General features: G+C 39.4%; 2 protein-coding genes across 2 annotated transcripts in view; both read left to right on the top strand.

Moving 5' to 3' along the window:
* Positions 1-7818, top strand: part of pitrm1 (pitrilysin metallopeptidase 1) — a 36232-nt gene extending 28414 nt beyond the window's left edge. Inside the window, exons 26-27 of the mRNA XM_062987739.1 lie at positions 2670-2772; positions 7588-7818. Coding sequence (XP_062843809.1) covers positions 2670-2772; positions 7588-7681 — 197 coding nt within the window. The 3' untranslated portion in view covers positions 7682-7818. The remainder of the gene's footprint in view (positions 1-2669; positions 2773-7587) is intronic.
* A 3507-nt stretch (positions 7819-11325) lies between these two features.
* Positions 11326-19672, top strand: part of dnaaf11 (dynein axonemal assembly factor 11) — a 31883-nt gene continuing 23536 nt past the window's right edge. The window contains exons 1-6 of the mRNA XM_062987716.1: positions 11326-11341; positions 15136-15303; positions 15433-15510; positions 16230-16402; positions 17253-17446; positions 18396-18581. Of these exons, the coding sequence (XP_062843786.1) occupies positions 11332-11341; positions 15136-15303; positions 15433-15510; positions 16230-16402; positions 17253-17446; positions 18396-18581 (809 nt within the window). The 5' untranslated portion in view covers positions 11326-11331. The remainder of the gene's footprint in view (positions 11342-15135; positions 15304-15432; positions 15511-16229; positions 16403-17252; positions 17447-18395; positions 18582-19672) is intronic.

Genomic DNA, 19672 nt, shown 5'->3' with positions numbered 1-19672 from the left:
TCAGAGACGATCGCTCATCTATTGCTGCTGTTTAAGTTCTTCTACACCTTTATTAGTAGTCACAGGACGCTGCCCACGGGACACTGTTGGCTGGATATTTTTGGTTGGTGGACTATTCTCAGTCCAGCAGGGACAGTGAGGTGTTTAAAAACTCCATCAGCGCTGCTGTGTCTAATCCACTCATACCAGCACAACACACACTATCACACCACCACCATGTCAGTGTCACTGCAGGGCTGAGAATCATCTACCACCTAAATAATCCCTGCTCTGTAGTGGTCCTGTGGGGGTCCTGACCATTGAACGGGAGCTAACAAAGCATGCAGAGAAACAGATGGACTACAGTCAGTAATTGTAGAGCTACAAAGTGCGTCTATATGGTAAGTGGAGCTAATAAAATGGAAAGTGAGTGTAGAAACAAGGAGGTGGTTTTAATGTTATGGCTGATCGGTGTACAAACGCCATTCCTGAAAATTTGGAACGTTTTGTAGAATGGAGTAAAATTTGTGATTTGTTCATTGTAAATTTGAACTTTTATTTAACCACATTACTGACAAAAGTACAAAAAAAAAGAATTTCCAGTGTATTGCTTACCAATTCATTAGTATTTTGTTAATACACTGCTTAAAAATTAAGAGAATAATTAAACACATTAAATGTTCATGAACAAATGGGTCAAGATAAAAATAAACCTTTATACCTTTAAACCTTTGATAAGAACAAAATCATGGAACAACGGTCATTGGAAACCAAAATCATTAACCCACTCAGCCCTGGATTAAAAATCAGGCCGAATTTTAATGTAAAAAAAAACTCAGAAGTGAAAAAAAACTCAGAAGTTTGTATGGCTCTCACGTGTCTATATGCACGCCTGAACAGACCTTGGGTATCTTTTCCCAGACTTGGATCAGGGCATCAGTCATGAGCTCCTGGACAATCTGTGGTGCAGCGTATCAGAGGTTCTGGGGAAATTAAGCGCCATTAAGTGGCATCATTGCCTTCATCAGCACGGCCTACACACTCTACCTACATGAGGCCGGGCATTGTCCTGCACCAGCAGGAACTCAGAGCCCACTGCACCATAGTAAGGTCTAACAATGTGTGACCCTCCAGGAATATGCCTCCCCAGACCGACTGACCCACCGCCAATACAGTCCTGCAGGCATCATAACGTTCACCATGGCATCTTCAGACATTTCATGTCTATCACGTGCTCAGTGTGAACCTGCTCTCATATGTGAAGATAAAAGGACGCCAAATAGGTGGACCTGGCAAATCTAGTGTTTTCTGGTGAATGCCAATCAGACGTCGGCCCTTATGCCACCCTCGTGGAGTCTGTTTATGACAGTCTGGTCAGAAGGACTTTTGTAGGTGTCTGGCAGTGCTTCCCCTGTTCCTCCTTGCACAAACCTGCTGCTGGGTTGATGTCCTTCCAAAACACTGTCCAGCTCTGCCATGGGAGACACAGCAAACTTTTCTGTGACAGCATGTGCCATTATGGAGGAGCTGGACTTTCTGTGCAACCTAAATGGGCTGCAGGTGCCACCTCATGATACCAGTAGTGACAAGGACACCAACAAAACACAAAACTAGAGAAGAATCAGTCAGGAAGGATAAGGAGAGAGTAATTGTCTGTGGCCACCACCTGCAAAACTATTTTCTTTTTGGTGGTTGTCTTGCCTTTTCCTCTTCTATGCACATTGCCCAGCAATGGGTACTTAGAAGGCATCAAATTCAAAATTTGTTTATATTTACAAAATACAGTTGTCAGTTAAGTAAAGGGTCAAAAGACCACCTCCTTGTTTGGAGCACTTTGTAGTTCTACAACTACTGACTGTAGTCCATCTGTTTCTCTGCATGCTTTGTTAGCCTCCTTTCATGCTGTTCTTAAATGGTCAGGACCACCACAGAGTAGGTATTATTTAGGTGGTGGATCATTCTCAGCACTGCAGTGACAATGACGTGGTGGTGGTGTGTTAGTGTGTGTTGTGCTGGTATGAGTGGATAAGACACAGCAGCGCTGCTGGAGTTTTTAAACACCTCACTGTCACTGCTGGACTGAGAATAGTCCACCAACCAAAAATAACCAGCCAACAGAGCTCCGTGGGCAGCATCCTGTGACCACTGATGAAGGTCTAGAAGATGACCGACTCAAACAGCAGCAATAGATGAGCGATCGTCTCTGACTTTACCTCTACAAGGTGGACCAACTAGGTAGGAGTGTCTTAAAGAGTGGACAGTGAGTGGACACGGTATTTAAAAACTCCAGCAGCGCTGCTGTGTCTGAGAGTAATCCACCACCTAAATAATACCGCAGGTTAAGAAAGTATGTAGAGAAATTGATGGACTACAGTCAGTAATTGTAGAACTACAAAGTGCTTCTATATGGTAAGTGGAGCTGATAAAATGGACAGCGAGTGTAGAAACAAGGAGGTGGTTTTAATGTTATGGCTGATCAGTGTATAATGTCCCAACTTTTCTAGAAATAAGGCTAAAACACCTGAACTCAATAGTTACATTGAGTGACCACATGCCATATAGTGCATGTACAGGATAAGTAAACCTATTTAATTGGCTAATGAGTGTGTATATATACATATATAAATTTTAAACAACATCTTCCACGCCTTATGACTGGACAAAATCCTTTCATGTTTGCTTTGTTGCAGGTTTAGGGATTTTTTTGAACGGGATAAGTGACGAGATGAAACAGGCTCACAGAGAGCGACTTTTTGCCGTTACGCACAAAAACCTCACCGATGCGGCAAGCCGGTAAGCACATTCTTAAAAGAAAACGTTAACATAAATTAAACTTCTTTATATTCGTCATACCTATTTCTGAAACGTGCACATATCAAATCAAATCAAGGTTTATTTGTCACATACAGTGGTGTTTAAAAAAATAGCAGTACAACACCATTAACCTGATAAATCACTGTTTTTAGTAGAAGTGATATTTCTACATAGCAAAAAATTTACTTGAAAGTGTAGTAGAGTAATGAAAACAAAACAAACCCAACAATTAGAACATGCATGCCACTCATTCTGAGTAATCGAAGCATTGATTGAAAGGGGGTTGTTCAAAATAATAGCAGTGAGGAGTTCAATTGGTGAAGTCATTCATTCTGCAGAAGAACGGGTGTCAATTTTGGCCCTTATTTAAGGTAGGAGGGGGGCAAATGTTGCACAGGTTGGTCATAGCACATTTCCTTTTGAAATATTGGGTAAAATGGGTTGTTCCAGACATTGATCTGATGAACAGCGTACTTTGATTAAAACGTTGATTGTAGAGGGAAAAAACATACAGAGAAGTGCAGCAAATTATTGGCTGCTCAGCTAAAATGCCTTAAAGTGACAACCAAAACCTGAAAGACGCGGAAGGAAGCGTGGAACTACTGTTCAATTGGATCGAAGATTAGCCAAAATGGCAAATACTCAGCCAATGATCACCTCCAGAAAGATCAAGGAACATCTAAATTTACCAGTAAGTACAGAAGATGATTAAATGAAGCCAATTTACCAGCAAGAACTCCTTGCAAAGTCCCGTTGTTAAGAAAAAGACGTTTCCTGAATGGGTTGAAATTTGCCAAGGAACACATTGACTGGTCCAAAGAGAAATGGCTCAACATTTGTGGACTGATGAAAGCAAAATTGTTCTATTTGGGTCTAGTGGCCGTAGACAGTATGTCAGACAACCCTCGAGCACTGAATTCAAGCTAAAGTTCACTGTGAAGACAGTAAAGCACGGTGGTACAAAATGATGATATGGGGATGTTTTTCATACCATGGTGTTACACCTAGTTATCACATACGAGGGATCATGGATCAGTTTAAATATATCAGAATACTTGAGGAGATCATGTTGCCCTATGTTGAAGAAGAAATGTCCTTAAAATGGGTGTTTCAACATGACAATGACCCAAAACATCTTGATTACAGACAAACAAGATTGAGGTAATAGAGTGGCCAGCCCAATCCCCTGACCTCAATCCCATAGAGAATTTGTGGGCTGAAATCTGAAACGTGTTTTTTTTAGGCAAAACCCAAAATTGCAGAAGAACTGTGGAATGTCGTCTAATCATCCTGGACTGGAATACCTGTTCAGAGGTGCCAGAAGTTGGTCGACTCCATGCAACACAGATCTCGGAAACAATTGTTCTGCCACTAAATATTAGTTCAGTAATTTAAAGTAAAGTGAAACCTCAAACATTTTCAGTTTATAGATACATTTTTTGAGTTTAAAAAAAAAAAATGCTGGCACTGCTATTATTTTGAACAGCCTAATATTAATTTTTCTTAACTTTCTGTAAAGGATTAACACAAACTGGCAAAATTGTGTTAATGTTTTGATTTAGAATTGAAAGTGTAGTATTTTCAGTGCATTTGCATTTATGGAATTAAAAGTTATTATAATGATTTTGTGCTTTATTCACTTTTTTAAAATCACTGCTATTTTTTTGAACACTACTGTACATAGTCATACACAGTACAACTGGCAGTGAAATGCTTTTGTATGTGACTGATCTACCTGACTAAATGAACATCTTGCTGTGTTGAAAATAGTTCACTACCCAAATAATATCTGACCAGTGGTGTTGCTATGATCGGCTATTTCCACTGTCTGTAACTATATACCTGTAGAGCAGGGTGCCCAATACTTCGATCCATCGCGCAGCGCACACTGGTAGATCGCGCCTCATTCAAGCAGTTCAACATGATTGACATGTAATGTGTCCACTGTTTCTTTAATTTGTTGTTTGTTACCATAGCTACTAGAGATGGGACTATCGATCGGCTACGAATCGGTATCGGCCGATTTTTAATCAAAATATGCGATCGGCGATATTTCCTAAAAGAAGCCGATCCGATCGTGTGATATATAAAGATCATGTTAAGTTAACAGCTCAGTGGATTGATCCAGACTTTGAGCTACGAAGCACCAACCATCACATCACCATTCATCAACAATCGTACAGAAACCTTCGTGAAAGCTCTTCATGACCTAAAATAACATCATTAACGTTGTGCATCATACATACGATGTAATTTTGCTGATTGTAATATTTACTTTAAAAAGATAATTCAACCCGGTCACATCTGAGTCGATTCTATCAGCACGTTATATAAACTCCTGGTTCACTTTGGTAAATCGTAAGTGGTTCTTGCTTGTGATGTAGATGAGAACAGAAGACGTTACAGAGCCAATCAAAGGCAAAAGTTTATTCATTACCAAATTCGTTAGTTCAGGATCATCTGCTGAACTTTTAGAAAACTTTTAGCTCCTTAGACGGAACGAGTCTGACTCGGTTACAGATCTGTGGTAATAGCAGTTTTAATTAAGCTTTTTAATGAAGCTTTTTAATGTAAGAGAGTCACACAGAATGTTCTGTAGTAGCTGGTGTTTATTTAAAACCACGACATTTAATTAATAACAGTAAACACAGAGAGATAACTGAGAAGAGAAACTTACGCTTCACATAAAAACGAATCAACTCATGAATCAATGAATCACTTATAGCAATACTGTGAACAAAGCGTCTCTTCTAAAGGCGCAAACACACACGCACACACACACACGCGCGCGCGCGCGCTGCTCCGGTTTATCTTTACTGTGAGGCTCTTTTTAAGTTTATTTACTGCTAATCCCCCACCCCCCCACCCCCCCGATCGGAATCGGCTATCGGCCGATATCCCTGAAAGGAATCGGATTTTAGCCAGAGATGAGAGGAAGTCCAAAGACAACTATATAGTCCATTTCATACTGCTAACTTTGCTCTTTGGTTTATGTGCATATCTTTTTGTTGATTTCTTCTTTTGTAACATTTTTGCTTTCATTTCCATTATATTTTTTTCTTTCATACCTGCATTTTCTCTTTTTAAAGTTACTAGAATTTGCTCTGCCAAGATGGTTATATTGCAAGAACTATTGATATGATTTTTATCTTTAGGAAAACCTGTGGATACCTGTGATGTACGTGTAAAGAGTTAAAAATATAATGATTTCTGTTACTATCATGTCGTTCTTAGCCTTCAATGCCTTCAGATATGTATTTACACCTGTTTGTTTTTATTTTCATATGGCCCTGATCGGTCCATCTCTAATAGCTACGCCTCAGCCCGCCTAAAGCACTGCTGATCTAAAAAGTTTTCATGCGTCAGTAGCCAGTTTGCGCCATTATTGCATTTTTCCTTTTGTAACCTACACTGTTTGTGAAGATGAGTGTGCAGCCAAGCTTCACCTGACATCAAAGAGAATATGCCCAGCTGGACATGATCAGCTCTGTGAACGCTTTCAAATGAAGACTGCAGTTATTTGTTGGCTTCAAAAACTGCATCATTGTTCCACATAGGGCTGGGCGATTTTCACGATTCATTCGGTTAATTCGAATGAACGTTTTCACCCGATGTTAGAAATGTGACAATCGCGATTGTCACTTTATATTTTAATTGAAATACCAATATGTCACGAGGCAGAAACTGACCAGACGCTCGCGGAATATAAATCAGGGAAAGTTTAATATCAAAAAGGCAAAAACAGTGTACAAAATCAGCGAAAAATAAAACAGTAAACGGAAGACAAGAAGTGTCATACACGGTAACGGTTAGATTCAGTAATAAGAAACGCAAACATGATCGGCCGGCAAATCGAGACACACAAACAGAAGAGTTTAATTAAGATTCACTGAATCGAACACAGCTGAAATTAATCAAAACTCCGGCGCCGATGAGAGCGATCAGGATTGGCTGACCGGGGACATGTGATAGTCACGTGACAGTCCGTGGGAGCATGGGAATTGTAGTCTATATTGTTAGATGCAGAACTTAAGACCTCCATCCACCCCCCAGTCACAAGAGGACAAAATCAAAGCTGAGCTGAGTGATTACTTGATTCTTTTTTTCAATTGTATTATACAAGAACAAAAAAATCGAAATCGTAATCGAGAATCGGTAATAATTTTTTAAATAATCGAGAATTTTTTATTATTTTTTTGGCAAAATCGCCCAGCCCTAGTTCCACATGGACCCATCTGATCTTGAAGATGAAATTTAAACCCTACAGTCTGACATCCATATGAAGTCAGGGGCCTCTGCTGGACAATTTTGGAACTTGCTGACTGAGGAAAAATATTCAAACATAAGAAATTGTGCCACATATTTGACAGCATTTTTTTTTGATAAACCTACTTGTGTGAATCAGCCTTTTTCCACATGAAAATAATTAAGTCTAAATATCGGTCCACACTTACTGATGAACACTTGGAAGAAATCATCAGTATTAGGTTAGTGTGATTTTTTTCAGTCGTCTGCCCTGTAAAGCTGAATATCAATATAGGCAACTGAAGCGCATTAAAAAAAGGCTTGGAAGCATTTTTGAAAAATCATGAGGCCAACCTTTTAAAAAGTAGATTGTGATGACCTGTCGACTGAAAATAGTAGATCTCAAGCCACGAAAGTATGGGCACCCCTGCTGTAAAGGATGTACCTGATGAACTTTAATGAAAAGTCCAATTAAATGTAGATGTACGTAGTAAACTAATATCCTCACGTTATTATAACACTGTGTTTCTCAATGCATTTTTTCTGCAGGTATCTTGGAATCGGCCAGATGACGCATGGAGTGGCTGTTTTAGGTCCTAAAAATGAGAGCATCCAAAAGGACCCATCCTGGGTTGTCAAGTAGAAACAACTTCTTTTAAAATACGTACCTGTCGAATCACATGTTAACTGCTAAAATATTTGTGTCAAATTGTTTTAATAAAATCTGCCTTTATTATTTTTAGTTTTACAGTGGATGAAATAAAAGTGTTTGCCTTAAAAGCCTGGAAACGGTGTGATTCAGTCATAAACGTTGGAAATTGACTCATCTGACTTGAGCATAACTGTCTTATAGTGGATTCAAAAAGTATTTAGACACCTTGACTTTTTGCCCACTTTGTGTTGTGGATCTGATATTATTGATAGAACCACAATTTTAATTCCCTAATATACAGTTAGTCACCTATACTGAAAAAATGTAAAATAAATGATATAGAGTTTTTGATGCATTTTCTTCCTTATACATTTTTGGCATTTAGCAGACGCTTTTATTCAAAGCGAGGGTTAAGGGCCTTGCTCAAGGTCCCAACAATGGCTACCTAGCAGTGGTGGGGTTTGAACCAGCAAACTTCTGCTTACTTCGGCTTAATTCTTACCAGTCTACCTGACTCCCATTGCATAATACTGTTTCACTGTAGAGATGGCATTAGCTTGGTGATGTTTTTTAGTACTCTATGCTGGTTTTTAATGCAGTGCTGTTTAAGGGATTAAAGATCACAGGTATTCAGACGTTGCTCGTTATACTAATTTCTCTGAGCTTGTTAATTCTTTGAATAATATCATGCACAGTAGATGGTAAGAAAATCCTTGCAATCACCTGTTGAGGAATGTTGATCTTAAACTGCTGGGTTATTCACGAGTGCTTTTTAAGGGACAAGCCTTCAACCCATCCATATGAAGCACTAGACCTTTCATGGATGCCCATTTTATACCCGAGTATGACTATTTACATACACACTACAATGTTCCTGGTCACAAAATTGTTTTGGAACGTGTTGCACATATTAATAGTATAATTAATAAGTAAGGTAAAACCAATTTTTTATCTTTGTACTGTTTTATTTAAATACAGGTCAATAGAAATGTCCTGCCTTCCCTTTTTACTTGCATTTACATAATGTCCCAACTTTTCTGTACTGCTACAAAGTTAAGAAATTACTGTTGCTTTATTATTTATTATTATTATAATTCAGTATATTATTAGAAAAGTATGTTAAAATGTATAGTTTTTTATAAGTTTATACTAGCTCTGTTGCTCTGCTGAGTTGTGACAGCTCACCTTCAGCATCTCTACTTCTCGTCAAAAGGCTGACAGACTTCTCAGCTCAGGAAAGTTCTCGAACAGGGTCTTAAAAAGTCTGACATTATTTAGTTTCTACTTTTTTTACTCTTTAAAATAGTTCTAATGCTCACTACTCCAACTAAACTACACTTCTACTGCTTCAAAAAGACGAGAAATGTAACGCTCGAGCGTTCTCCACGGTATATTTTCTTAGTCCCGCCTCTTATTATTCATGCAAGACTGACAGCACCGTCAGCCAATAAGATCACAGCTATTATTATTAGATCATTTGCACGTCTGTTTAACTAATAAACTTACTGGGGAAAAAAGCATTATGAAATATGCCATAAATGTAGCACATAGTGTGACCTATTTTTAATAAACAATAAGCTTCCTTCCTTATGTTGATTTTCTTAGGGAAACATTTACTACATGTTAGATGACCAGGAGTATTCAAACTTTTGTGTATGTACACATTCAATATACAGTAGACCCTTGATTTATGAATTTAATTGGTTCCAAAGGGCTGTCAAAATGTACGTTAGTTAAACCTATTTTTCCCCATAAACCTCTTTTTCCCATAAGAAATAATGTAAATAGAATTAATCCGTGCCAGACCCCCCAAACCACCCCCTTACCTAACCTCTCTAATGTCTTAAATGGTCTTTTTTGTTATAAATACAAGAATATTTTCCCTTAAATCCTACATTATAGAATAGACATTACTGTAATAAACAATAATAAACAACAATACACAGTAGTACTGTACAGTACATAAAAACACACATCACATTTCAGTACAGTACCATACACCATAATACGTTTCCTTCTTTTTTATAAAATGTATCTACCAGAAACAACAATAACTCTCATATTTCTCTATTATTTCCTTCTTTATTTCAATAGTGTTGTATTTTGTAGGTGTAATTGCACAAAAGAAAGAATACTTTACTGAGCCGAATTCCTTCTTCTCTCTCACTCACTGTCCCCTCTGTCTGATACACAGTGACAGCTACTGGCAGGAGTAATTATACAACAACAAATGTAATAGATTTTTACATTTTTCAACACTAGGCTTTCTCTGCAGCTTCTTTGGGGCCATTTTAATACTGAATTTTACAAAATATAAAGAAAACACCGGAAAACCACCGCCTGCTGTCCGAATGTTTGCTCACTGTATATAGAGAGAGAGACGGCCAGAGTCGACTTGTTCGTGACATCACGTGTTTCGCGAATTTCGGTTCATAATCCGAATTTTTTTCGTACGTTAAGTTGAAAAAAATTGTTCGTAACCCAAAATGTTCTTATAGTAAACTATTCGTAACTCAAGGGTCTACTGTATAACAAAGCAAGTGTTGTAAACAAATGTGTCAAACAAAAATTAATAGGTAAAAAGAACAATTACTTTTGTTATTACAGCTGTTGCTGCAACTGCTGTTATTATACTGGTGATACTACTGCTGGTACTACCACCACTGCAGCAACTATAACTGCTGGTACTAGTCCTTTCTGTGAGGAATTTGCATGTTCTTCCTGTGTCTGCGTGGGTTTTCTCCAGGGGCTCCGGTTTCCTCCCACAGTCCAAAAACATGAAAGTCACACATTTGGAGATACAAAATTGTCCATGACTGTGTGTGACATTAAACTTGTGAACTGATGAATCTGGTGTATCGAATAACTACTGTTTCTGTCATGAATGTAACCAAAGTGTGTAAAACATGACGTTAAAATTCTAATAAACAAACAAATAAACTGCTGGTACTATGACTGCTGGTACTACCACTTATGCAGCTCCTAATACTGCTGGTACTACTACCACTGCAGCGAATGCTTTTGCTACAATTACTGCTGCTAATACCACTACTACTAATATTGTTACTGCTGGTACCACCACTGCAGCAAGTACTTCTGCTGGTACTAAACCTACTACAACTAGTACTATTACTACTTTTGCTACTGTTGGTACCAGTACTATTACTACTGGTACTACTACTACTACTACTACAACTACTACCACTGCTGCTGCTACTACCACTGCTTCTGGTACCACTACTATTACGACTACATCCACTAATAATAATAATAAAAATAATAAAGAATAATGATAATAATTGTTATTATTAATACTACTAATAAAAATATTATTATTATTACTTTATTATTATTATTATTATTATTTGTAGATTATTGTATTATATTGTTATTATATTGAATTATTATAATTATTTTAGTTATTATTGTATTGTATTTTTTTTATCATTATTATTATTATTATTATTATTATTATAATACTGTAGGGATCCCACTCAATACTAAGCATGAAGTGTCCTTATTAGTGCACTTCAATAGTGAAAACAATGCAGTTTAGGACACTACAGCCCGTTACCTCAGCTTGCAGAAGGCTCCTCCTTCCGTTTGGTCTGTTACTATAGCAACGCGTCCCGAACTTCAACATGGTCCGAAGTAAGTGCTTTTTCATTTCTGTTAAGGTTACACATGACTACACATCCATATTGAAATTAAATACACCCTAATAGTACCTGTACAGACCGTTCATAATTTAAAATTAAGAATTTATTATGTGCTTATGTATAATGTTCAACGCCGAGATACCTAAATTACACTTTGCGGGTTGCTAACTACCTAGCTAGTAAGAGGAGAGGTAGCATTAAGATTTTTTTTTGCTAATTTAGCTTTACTTGTCACTTCAGGCCTTTGTTGTTTATTTGTTTATTCATTATTATCTGTTTTCACCTTCCAGTTTGACCGGGTCAGGGTCATGGTGGGTCAGGTGGTCTGTTGATTTATTCAACCCATCGAGACGTGCTACCGAGCATGCGCACATCTGTTTCGACTCGTGAAACCCGTATAATTTTGTGCTATAATAAGTTAAGATATAGATCTATCGAAATGTGCTACCTATAGTGCATAAGATATACATCTATCAAAATGTTCTACCTCTATTGTATAATACGATTCTTCACATCTATTAAGATGTGCTACCTATAGTGCATGATAAGATTTACATCTACAGTGTATCACAAAAGTGAGTACACCCCTCACATTTCTGCAAATATTTTATTATATCTTTTCATGGGACAACACTATAGAAATAAAACTTGGATATAACTTAGAGTAGTCAGTGTACAACTTGTATAGCAGTATAGATTTACTGTATTCTGAAAATAACTCAACACACAGCCATTAATGTCTAAATAGCTGGCAACATAAGTGAGTACACCCCACAGTGAACATGTCCAAATTGTGCCCAAAGTGTCAATATTTTGTGTGACCACCATTATTATCTAGCACTGCCTTAACCCTCCTGGGTATGGAATTCACCAGAGCTGCACGGGTTGCTACTGGAATCCTCTTCCACTCCTCCATGATGACATCACGGAGCTGGTGGATGTTAGACACCTTGAACTCCTCCTCCACCTTCCACTTGAGGATGCGCCACAGGTGCTCAATTGGGTTTAGTCCATCACCTTTACCTTCAGCTTCCTCAGCAAGGCAGATGTCATCTTGGAGGTTGTGTTTGGGGTCGTTATCCTGTTGGAAAACTGCCATGAGGCCCTGTTTTCGAAGGGAGGGGATCATGCTCTGTTTCAGAATGTCACAGTACATGTTGGAATTCATGTTTCCCTCAATGAACTGCAGCTCCCCAGTGCCAGCAACACTCATGCAGCCCAAGACCATGATGCTACCACCACCATGCTTGACTGTAGGCAAGATACAGTTGTCTTGGTACTTCTCACCAGGGCGCCGCCACACATGCTGGACACCATCTGAGCCAAACGAGTTTATCTTGGTCTCGTCAGACCACAGGGCATTCCAGTAATCCATGTTCTTGGACTGCTTGACTTCAGCAAACTGTTTGCGGGCTTTCTTGTGCGTCAGCTTCCTTCTGGGATGACGACCATGCAGACCGAGTTGATGCAGTGTGCGGCGTATGGTCTGAGCACTGACAGGCTGACCTCCCACGTCTTCAACCTCTGCAGCAATGCTGGCAGCACTCATGTGTCTATTTTTTAAAGCCAACCTCTGGATATGACGCCGAACACGTGGACTCAACTTCTTTGGTCGACCCTGGCGAAGCCTGTTCCGAGTGGAACCTGTCCTGGAAAACCGCTGTATGACCTTGGCCACCATGCTGTAGCTCAGTTTCAGGGTGTTAGCAATCTTCTTATAGCCCAGGCCATCTTTGTGGAGAGCAACAATTCTATTTCTCACATCCTCAGAGAGTTCTTTGCCATGAGGTGCCATGTTGAATATCCAGTGGCCAGTATGAGAGAATTGTACCCAAAACACCAAATTTAACAGCCCTGCTCCCCATTTACACCTGGGACCTTGACACATGACACCAGGGAAGGACAACGACACATTTGGGCACAATTTGGACATGTTCACTGTGGGGTGTACTCACTTATGTTGCCAGCTATTTAGACATTAATGGCTGTGTGTTGAGTTATTTTCAGAAGACAGTAAATCTACACTGCTATACAAGCTGTACACTGACTACTCTAAGTTATATCCAAGTTTCATGTCTATAGTGTTGTCCCATGAAAAGATATAATGAAATATTTGCAGAAATGTGAGGGGTGTACTCACTTTTGTGATACACTGTATCAAGATGTGCTACCTATAGTGCATGATAAGATATACATCTATCAAGATGTGCTACCTATAGTGCATGATAAGATATACATCTATCAAGATGTGCTACCTATAGTGCATGATAAGATATACATCTATCAAGATGTGCTACCTATAGTGCATGATAAGATATACATCTATCAAGATGTGCTACCTATAGTGCATGATAAGATATACATCTATCAAGATGTGCTACCTATAGTGCATGATAAGATATACAGTACATCTATCAAGATGTGCTACCTATAGTGCATGATAAGATATACATCTATCAAGATGTGCTACCTATAGTGCATGATAAGATATACATCTATCAAGATGTGCTACCTATAGTGCATGATAAGATATACATCTATCAAGATGTGCTACCTATAGTGCATGATAAGATATACATCTATCAAGATGTGCTACCTATAGTGCATGATAAGATATACATCTATCAAGATGTGCTACCTATAGTGCATGATAAGATATACATCTATCAAGATGTGCTACCTATAGTGCATGATAAGATATACATCTATCAAGATGTGCTACCTATAGTGCATGATAAGATATACATCTATCAAGATGTGCTACCTATAGTGCATGATAAGATATACATCTATCAAGATGTGCTACCTATAGTGCATGATAAGATATACATCTATCAAGATGTGCTACCTATAGTGCATGATAAGATATACATCTATCAAGATGTGCTACCTATAGTGCATGATAAGATATACATCTATCAAGATGTGCTACCTATAGTGCATGATAAGATATACAGTACATCTATCAAGATGTGCTACCTATAGTGCATGATAAGATATACATCTATCAAGATGTGCTACCTATAGTGCATGATAAGATATACATCTATCAAGATGTGCTACCTATAGTGCATGATAAGATATACATCTATCAAGATGTATTATAGTAAGATAATTACACCTGGCGCAGGGTGAGAACACACCCTAAATAGGGTGCCAGTCTATCATACATATGTCGACACACATTCACCACTCAGTCATCTTACCACACCCAAGTGCATTTCAGATATATTTACCAATCCACCTTTTGCTTATTTTTGGAAACAGTAGGAGAGACTTAATGAGAGCATATGAAACTCCTCACAGACAGTAATCAGATAACAAGGATCAAACCCAGGTCCCCAGTAAAACGTTCTTCTCGGCCACTATAAGGGTGATGCAAACGGCAAACAAATTGCAGTATGGGAATTGCCACTGATTAAATTGGGAGGGAGAAAATGGGCAAAAAAGCAGTCCTACTGCTCAGTGCCTTTCAGTGAAAGTCCTCTGATGAGATTGAGATTAGACTGAGCCAAAATTCATCACCTCCTTAGTATGAAATAGCACTGTTTGTTACCCAGCAGTGGTGTCATGCTGAAATGTGCACTCCTGCTGTCAGGTGCATCCCCTGATGGGAGAGTGTGGAGGGTAGGATTTTGGTGACCTACATTAAGAAGTTGCTGTTCTACATTGTTGTTCTACAGTTAGACTGTTTTACTTCTTTGATTTAATTTTTTCATGTATTTCCAAGAAAGCCTAAAGCTGCATGACAGTTCATAATAAATAACCTAAACTGTTCTCAACCAGTTACTGATGATCTTATACGGCGTCGTGCTGAGCACAACAACTGTGAGATCTTCTCTCTGGAGGAGGTTTCACTCCATCAGCAGGACATCGAACAAATAGAGCACATTGACAAGTGGTGCAGAGACCTGAAAATCCTCTATCTACAAAACAACCTCATCTCTAAAATAGGTACAGACTATCCTAGCTATATCAGTCCTAGTGAGCTAATTTTATGTTGCTGTTATTATGCAGTGTTTTAGATTAATGATGGAATTACTGGCTGCTTCAGTGTTTTGATTGAGCTGTGTGTTTCTCTAGAGAATGTTGGCAGACTGAAGAAGTTGGAGTATCTGAATCTTGCACTGAACAATATTGAAGTGATTGAAAATTTGGAAGGTAAAATCCCTCAATTCCATTGATTGGTTGAGTTCTTGTTGAGTAAGTGTAAGAATCGGTGGTAAATATTGACCAATTAACCTAAAACTCTAACTAGGCAGTTGGCTGTGCCTGTGGGAAGAAGGGAAATTGCCTCTGTACAATAAGGACCTCTGCTGTCTGCTTTGGGCGCCTATCTTCCCATACGTAGTACAGCTATCTGTAAGACTCCATCACTGGCAGATGAAAAAGATAACAAGATGCACCCAGTGGCCGGCAACTATGTGTGTGTCGTAGGGGGCATGTGATAGTCACAGCTCTCCTTGGCCATATCAGGGCAGGTACAAGCGACGAGAGACTTCTAATAGGGGAATTAGCAATGATTAGATTGGGTAAAATACATGGGAAAGGTCAACCTCTCATGCTTAAAGATCTTTCTCATTCACAGAGAACTGAATTCAAACTCAGCTTTACCCACCCTCAGTGCTCATATGCCAGTTTTGTTTATAGACTACATACAGACTACAGTTTAAACCCTGCACTTGTGAATCTGTGTGTAACGGTAATTGTTTTACAAACAGGATTTGGATATTTTGCTTCATGACCCACTACAGTTGCAGTCAAAAGTGTGTACCCCCATTGCAAATTAAATTTATTAGCCAAATATACAAACTTTAGACTGTTTGCAATAACCCAGTCTTGTTTAATTACCATTTTATTCCCCGATGCTATGTATATAGGTTGTGAAAGTCTTCAGAAGCTGGACCTGACTGTGAATTTTGTGGGTCGATTGAGCAGCGTGAAGAATCTAAAGCAGAATGTGCACCTGAAGGAGCTTTTCCTAGTGGGCAATCCCTGCGCTGAGTTTCAGGGGTACAGACAGTACGTGGTGAACTGCCTGCCTCAGCTTCAGGTACCGTACAGTGACAAATTATTATGTACATCATTTCTTTTAGTGAAAACAATGGTAGAAATAACTAGCTGACAGACAAAACAGAACATTAACACAACGTTCGCTCCAGGTGGAAGTGTTTCTATTTATTACAGTTTCTTCCTCACAGATTTGCCAGCTTTGTTTTTCTTTTGAAAATGCTGGGTTTAGTCCGGTCTTGTTTTCTCCTCGGACATGAGGCTAGCACGCTTTTGTTTTTTCTCTGGGAACTGCCCTGGTGAGCTTCCTCAAAGGGTGATAGCCCCTTTCCAGAGCAGGCTTCACACTCCACAGGCTGCACCCATTGGTGGGCTGGGGTGCCACTTGTGCATTGGCGATGCTGCATTGATCTGAATTGCCTTTCTTTTTTTATTTCTGAGAGCTAGGTTGTCACAGACTGTCATATTATGAGAACCAGGTTTTATTTCTACGCTATTCATTTTCTATCCAGTTTCTCCGTTGCGGGCTGCGGATGTTTTGTGTCTTTTGGAGGACCTGCAGTGGCTCTTCACTTATTGCTAACTGCTTATTGGTGTGGCATGCACAGAGCCCTGATCATAGCCCCTCTGTACCAAATTGGGACATCAGAGGCTTGTCTTCAAATTGTCTTCTGTCTAAATAGGCACGAATTCCCATAGAAGCAGTAGATTGGTAAAGGGGACCAACCCTATATAAATGCCCATGGTTTTGGAATGGGATATCCAAGGTCATGGTCAGATATCCACATACTTTTGCCCATTTAGTGTCTAAAAACAGCAAATTGTTTTTAATGAAGAGATTTTGGGGCATTTATTTGTTGTGCAGTTGGATGACAACCTTTTATGCTTTGCAGTGGTTGGACGGCACGGCGATAGGATGGGCAGAACGGATAAAGGCAATGCAGAATGAAGACGACGTGAGGAAGAGTGTTTCAAAGCAAGAGGCTGAATATGTGGAAAAGAGAGAAAAGCAGAAGATACAAGGGCTAAATGAGACCTCATTCAGCAACCTACAGGATGAAGACCTCACAGATCTTTCAAGCAACTGGTGAGTTTGGCCCTGTTTGCACACAACCGGAAACATACAGTGCCATGAAAAAGTATTCATCTAAATGCTAAATGCTACACTAACGGCTATGCCTAATTTAAACATACATAAACAATGCTAAAGCTAAAGCTAAACATGAACTAAACTACCACAAGACAAGAACAGGACTAAACAAAACTTCTGAGCAGGAGCAAAAGCAAGAGATGACAATCACCAAACCAACATTAGCAAAACAATCTCCAAAGAATGTTCCCAAGCTGCCTTCTTAAATCCCATGAGTTTATTACCTCAGACGAGGTGCAGCTGTGGGTAATTAGCCGGAGACCAATCAAAAAAAGGAGAATCCGCCAAAGGCTCAGTCTTTGCAAGCAAAGATGCAAGTTCTGTAATAGAATTGCCAATCAAAAACCTAAATGCAAGATTGAGAACAATTTAAGTCTTTCACCATCTACCGTACATAATATTGTGAAAAGATTCTGGAATTCTAAAATTCGAAAAATATGTTATGTACACCTGAATTCACGTGTCTCTACCACAACAGTTGCTAACAGGTGTAATAAATCAATTATATAAAGGAAATTATATGTTTCATGCTTTGCAGCAACAGTTTAGGGAAGGCCCTTTCCACTTTTAGAGACATGAAAAGCTTCCTGACCTCAGCCCCACTGAACAGCTTTGAAATGAACTGAGGCTTTCAGTGCCCAGACATACGCATGCTCGTTAGAATGAATGGGCACAAATTCCCCACAGACATACTTCAAGGTCTTGTGAGAATGTTCTCAGAAGAGTGGCTGTTGTTATGACTAAAACGATCACATAGAGGTCACTCTATTGTAATACCATTTGTTTTGTCAATAGGATGTCCAACAAGCTCATGATCATTGATCGTTTATTGTATTATGTACTGTAGATGGTGAAAGACCTGATTACTTTTTTCTGTAATTTTTAGTTCAGTCTTTCAGGAAAACAAGGAAAACACAAACCAGGACCCTGATTCTGAGTCTCAGAAGAACCAGAATTCAAGCCCTCACTCGGAGAAGGAATTTTGGGAAAAGCCGTGTGATTTTACTCCGGAGTCAAGACTGGAGGCACATCGTCATTTAGAGGAAAAGAGAAGAGTTAAAGAGAGTCAGAGGTAAAACACACACGGAAAACATCAAACAAAACTATTATTTAGTAACATATGAATGCACTGGTCATGAATGCCAGTGTTGAAAGTTTTCTGCTCAGGATCATCATTTAACCCTGCATCATATATATATATATACAGTGTATCACAAAAGTGAGTACACCCCTCACATTTCTGCAAATATTTCATTATATCTTTTCATGGGACAACACTATAGACATGAAACTTGGATATAACTTAGAGTAGTCAGTGTACAACTTGTATAGCAGTGTAGATTTACTGTCTTCTGAAAATAACTCAACACACAGCCATTAATGTCTAAATGGCTGGCAACATAAGTGAGTACACCCCACAGTGAACATGTCCAAATTGTGCCCAAAGTGTCAATATTTTGTGTGACCACCATTATTATCCAGCACTGCCTTAACCCTCCTGGGCATGGAATTCACCAGAGCTGCACAGGTTGCTACTGGAATCCTCTTCCACTCCTCCATGATGACATCACGGAGCTGGTGGATGTTAGACACCTTGAACTCCTCCACCTTCAACTTGAGGATGCGCCACAGGTGCTCAATTGGGTTTAGTCCATCACCTTTACCTTCAGCTTCCTCAGCAAGGCAGTTGTCATCTTGGAGGTTGTGTTTGGGGTCGTTATCCTGTTGGAAAACTGCCATGAGGCCCAGTTTTCGAAGGGAGGGGATCATGCTCTGTTTCAGAATGTCACAGTACATGTTGGAATTCATGTTTCCCTCAATGAACTGCAGCTCCCCAGTGCCAGCAACACTCATGCAGCCCAAGACCATGATGCTACCACCACCATGCTTGACTGTAGGCAAGATACAGTTGTCTTGCTACTTCTCACCAGGGCGCCGCCACACATGCTGGACACCATCTGAGCCAAACAAGTTTATCTTGGTCTCGTCAGACCACAGGGCATTCCAGTAATCCATGTTCTTGGACTGCTTGTCTTCAGCAAACTGTTTGCTGGCTTTCTTGTGCGTCAGCTTCCTTCTGGGATGACGACCATGCAGACCGAGTTGATGCAGTGTGCGGCGTATGGTCTGAGCACTGACAGGCTGACCTCCCACGTCTTCAAC

The sequence above is a fragment of the Trichomycterus rosablanca genome, chromosome 25 (genome assembly GCF_030014385.1).
Source record: "Trichomycterus rosablanca isolate fTriRos1 chromosome 25, fTriRos1.hap1, whole genome shotgun sequence".
NCBI classification, from domain to species: domain Eukaryota; kingdom Metazoa; phylum Chordata; class Actinopteri; order Siluriformes; family Trichomycteridae; genus Trichomycterus; species Trichomycterus rosablanca.
This window is presented reverse-complemented; position numbering and strand designations above follow the sequence as displayed.